General features: G+C 60.1%; 1 protein-coding gene across 1 annotated transcript in view; it reads left to right on the forward strand.

The window, feature by feature from the left end:
* The window catches only part of LOC141372023 (voltage-dependent N-type calcium channel subunit alpha-1B-like), a 3114-nt gene extending 172 nt beyond the window's left edge, over positions 1–2942 (forward strand). The window contains exons 2-4 of the mRNA XM_073890482.1: positions 1279–1486; positions 1751–1944; positions 2343–2942. Coding sequence (XP_073746583.1) covers positions 1279–1486; positions 1751–1944; positions 2343–2873 — 933 coding nt within the window. The 3' untranslated portion in view covers positions 2874–2942. The remainder of the gene's footprint in view (positions 1–1278; positions 1487–1750; positions 1945–2342) is intronic.
* Positions 2943–4006: the final 1064 nt, after the last annotated feature.

Below are 4006 nucleotides of genomic sequence, written 5' to 3' on the forward strand. Positions count from 1 at the left end.
GTCAGCCCTGTTGCGAACACCCAGGATGATGGTCTCAAGAGGTGCAGACAGAGTCCTCGGAGGCCTGCCAAGAATCCCCACCACCCACCTGTGCTCAGCCTCCTGCTGTGGCCCTGGGGCTTCCATCTCCCAGCCCAGTGTCCCTGACCCAGGCTTTCCCTCTCTCTACGACATCCCTCTCCCACGCCAGCCTGCATTGTCCCCCCCCGGCCCCGCTGCCATGCACACGGTGCCTCAGAGCTTGGTCCTCCCTTTTCCCCATCGATACTCTAGGGATGACCTAACCTGTGCTTTATTTTTTAAAGATTTTATTTATTTGAGAGAGAGAATGAGAGAGAAAGACCACATGAGAGGGGGGAGGATCAGAGGAAGAAGCAGACTCCCTGCTGAGCAGGGAGCCCAATGCGGGACTCGATCCTGGAACTCCAGGTTCATGACCTGAGCCGAAGGCAGTCGCTTAACCGACTGTGCCACCCAGGCGCCCGAACTGCCCTGTTCTTTCTCTGGACTCTGGAGGCGGCACCACCTCCATCCCCTGTTCCTTCGGGGATGCTTTGAGTACCGAGCAGGAAGCTCCAGGGCAAGGGGGATGTTGGCCCATTCACAAGGACTTAGAGAGGGGCCTGCAGACCTGAGGCTGTGTTAGGGGGCCCTGCTTTCACGTCCTGGGATGGTGAGGGGCTTTAGAGGGGCATGTCCTCCAGCCGGGGACCTTCAGTGTTTGCCTGGGCCTGGCCCTGTCCCTGCCTCCTTTTGTGGTTCCTGGTTCTGCACATTCCAAATGACTTCATTCTCTAACTTGTCTCTGCCTCCCATTGGTAGTGGCTCCCGCCCTCTTCCCCTTACTGAGCCTGGCCCGCTGGGCGGCCAGCTTGAGGACGCCGAGTGGAGGCTGTGTGTCAGCTCCCCTTGGAGGGCCCCTTTCCGCAGGTCCCGATTTCAGCCCAGAGCAGGAGCCCCATGGCCCTGGCCCAGCAGAGCCATCACACGCAGCCACCCCTCAGGGTTCTCCCAGCCAGGCCCACAACCTCCCTCTTCCTGGCATCCTCCCTGTCCCCGAGGGACACTGAGGCCAACAGCTCTCTGGGCCCCGCTGGCAGAAACGGACAGCACTTTGTGCAGCGTGCTCTGGGAGAAAGGGTGGGCCTGGGTGGGGTAGAGATGTCTGGGGAGAGGGAGGGGCTTGTTGGTTCCTGAACCCCAGGCCTTCAGTGCCTCCCTGGAGCCTGCCCCAGGCCCCTCTCTCAGACTGTGTGCCAACCCACATCCCACCCGCAGCCGGGCCCCAACGCCAGCCCCATGAAGCGCTCCATCTCCACACTGGAGCCCCAGTGTCCCCACATGGCTCATCTCTGCATCGCTGCCCTGGACCGTGCCCCAGCCAGCCCGGCTGTGCCCCATCACCACCACTGCTGCCATCGCCGCAGGGACAGGAAGCAGAAGTCCTTGGAGAAGGGGCCCAGCCTGTCCGTAGACACAGATGGTGGTGCGTGCGGGGGTCCCTTCTATTGCCAGGGCCTGAGGCATTCTTTTCTGTGCCTCTACCATCCAAACGGCCCAGTTCTGGGGACCAGGCAGGATCACTCACGCACCTCAGCTCTCCCTCTGGGTCCCCCTGATAGCCCTGGAGACCGGGTCTGGGCTGGGGGTCTGTCTCCCCACCTGGCTTGCTGTGCTGACTTCCCCTCTTCCTGGCCAGCACCCAGCAGTCCTGCAGGGCCAGGCCCACCCCTGGGAGAGTGACCCACAGGCTGCCGGATGGAGCGCAGAAAGGAGCATGGCCGGTCCCAAGAGCAGAGGCAGCCCTCTTCCTCTTCCTCGGAGAAGCAGCGTTTCTACTCCTGTGACCGCTTTGGAGGCCGGGAGCCCTCGCAGCCCAAACCCTCCCTCAGCAGCCACCCCATGTCACCAACAGCTGGACAGGAGCCAGGACCCCCAAGACTGGTAAGACAGGACCCCCCTCACTGCCCCTCCTTACGAGACCCCCCTCCACCATGCTCCGAATCCTCCTTCATGTCCTGGTTCCCAGGCCCGAGTCTGCTCTCCCACCCTCCTTTCTAAATTCCTCCCGCACCAGCCCGATCCTTCCCTCCCAACTGCCCTGGACTGGCCTCTGGTTTCCCTTCTCCCTGAGCTGTGCCTGTCCCTTTGTTCCCCACTCTTCCCCAACCATCTCCCCAGGCCTACTGGCACCAGTGGCTTTCCCCCCTCTACTACATACCCTACGGGTCCCCTCCCAGGGTGCCTGCCTCTCTCCATGCCTCACCCCCCACCTCCATGGTTGTCACCTGCATTGGCCTCTGGTCTGGGAATTTTTTTTTCTCTGTTTTATTTTCTGGTAGGGTGGTGGTTCAGTGAATGGGAGCCCCTTGTTGTCAACATCCGGGGCTAGCACCCCTGGCCGTGGTGGGCGGAGGCAGCTCCCCCAGACTTCGCTGACCCCCCATCCCAGTGTCACCTACAAGACGGGCAACTCTTCGCCTGTCCACTTTGCTGGGGCACAGACCAGCCTCCCCACCTTTTCCCCAGGCCGGCTTAGCCGTGGCCTTTCCGAACACAACACTCTGCTCCAGAGAGACCCCCTCAGCCAGCCCCTGGCCACCAGCTCTAGGATCGGCTCTGACCCTTACTTGGGGCAGTGTCTGGACAGTGAGGACACTGCCCGCATCCAGCCCGAGGACACGCTTACCTTCGAGGAAGCTGTGGCCACCAACTCAGGCCGCTCCTCCCGGACTTCCTATGTGTCCTCCCTGACATCCCAGTCGCACCCCCTCCGCCGCGTGCCCAACGGCTACCTCTGCACTCTGGGGCTCAGCTCAGGCGGCCATGTTCGACATAGCTACCACCACCCCGACCAAGACCACTGGTGCTAGCCGCACCTCCGCCGCGCGCCTACTCAGCGGGCGCGTTCCAGCCGATGAGTTTTATCATCCACGCTGGGCTCCCAGGGATGCGCAGGGGCAGCAGGCCCTGGGAGGAGGGGCCCCGCCTTTGGGGCCAGCTGGGGGGAGGCCCCGCGGCTTCCCTCCACGCCCCGCCCCCACTTCCTCTTTCACGCTGGACCAATTCCTAAAGCCCTTTCGGAGAGGAACATGGCTCGCTCTGTCCCCTTGTATGCTGCCTGCCTCGGTCTTGTACCACAGACCCTACACGGGAAGTCGCTGCATGTGCTGAGTGGGACCCTGTCAGTCTGAATCCTGTGTGATGGCTCCCAGCATCTGGGGGCTGTGTCCGGGTCACTTTTAGGAGGTCTGGATCTGGTAGAGACCATCCTTTATCCACGTATTTGGTACGGAGCCCGGCATGTTTACACGCCTGGCCAGATAAGACAGAGTTGATGGTCAACAGCAGTAGCTTCGGGAGCCTGGCCTGTGGCTCCGTTCATTCTTGTCAGCGCCCACAAACACAAACACATCCGGCATGGCTCTTTGTACCTGAAACAGCAGGTGGACACCAGAAATACACTCACACATTCTCTGTCCTCTCCCAGATGCTGTCAACCTTGACAGGGATCAAATCTGGAAAAGATTCTTGCTGTTGGTTTTGGTTTTTAATCGAAACACCCTTCCCTCTTTTGTCAATTCCATATACTTGATCTAGAAAGAAGAGAAAAACAGAAAAATGGGGAAGGAAATAGTAACATAACTTAAAAAAAAATCCAACCTGTAGGAAGCTCTCAGCTCTTTGGTGTGTGTGTGTGTGTGTGTGTGTGTGTGTGTGTGTGTGTGTGTGTGTGGCTTGTGCGAGGAGATGCTCTTGCGTCCAGCCTGGGTGGCCCCCCAGCTCCCCTGGCTTCTGCTGCTCTCGACCAAGTGCCTGACTTCCGAGCCCTCTCGTGCCAGGCTCCTGGGGGCGGTGACGTGAAGCCTGTGTGAAGCGTGGGGGAATCCTTGGAACTGTTTCCAGTTCCAAATATCAACCAAGTAGAAAGCTGGTGTCCATGGAGAACACTCATATGACATCCAGTGGGACGGTTGTAGTTGGAAACGAAGCGACCATTTCCCTG

Source organism: Callorhinus ursinus, unplaced genomic scaffold (assembly GCF_003265705.2).
Source record: "Callorhinus ursinus isolate GAN/ISIS: 27379988/994484 unplaced genomic scaffold, GSC_fseal_2.0 scaffold337, whole genome shotgun sequence".
Classification (NCBI taxonomy): Eukaryota; Metazoa; Chordata; class Mammalia; order Carnivora; family Otariidae; genus Callorhinus; species Callorhinus ursinus.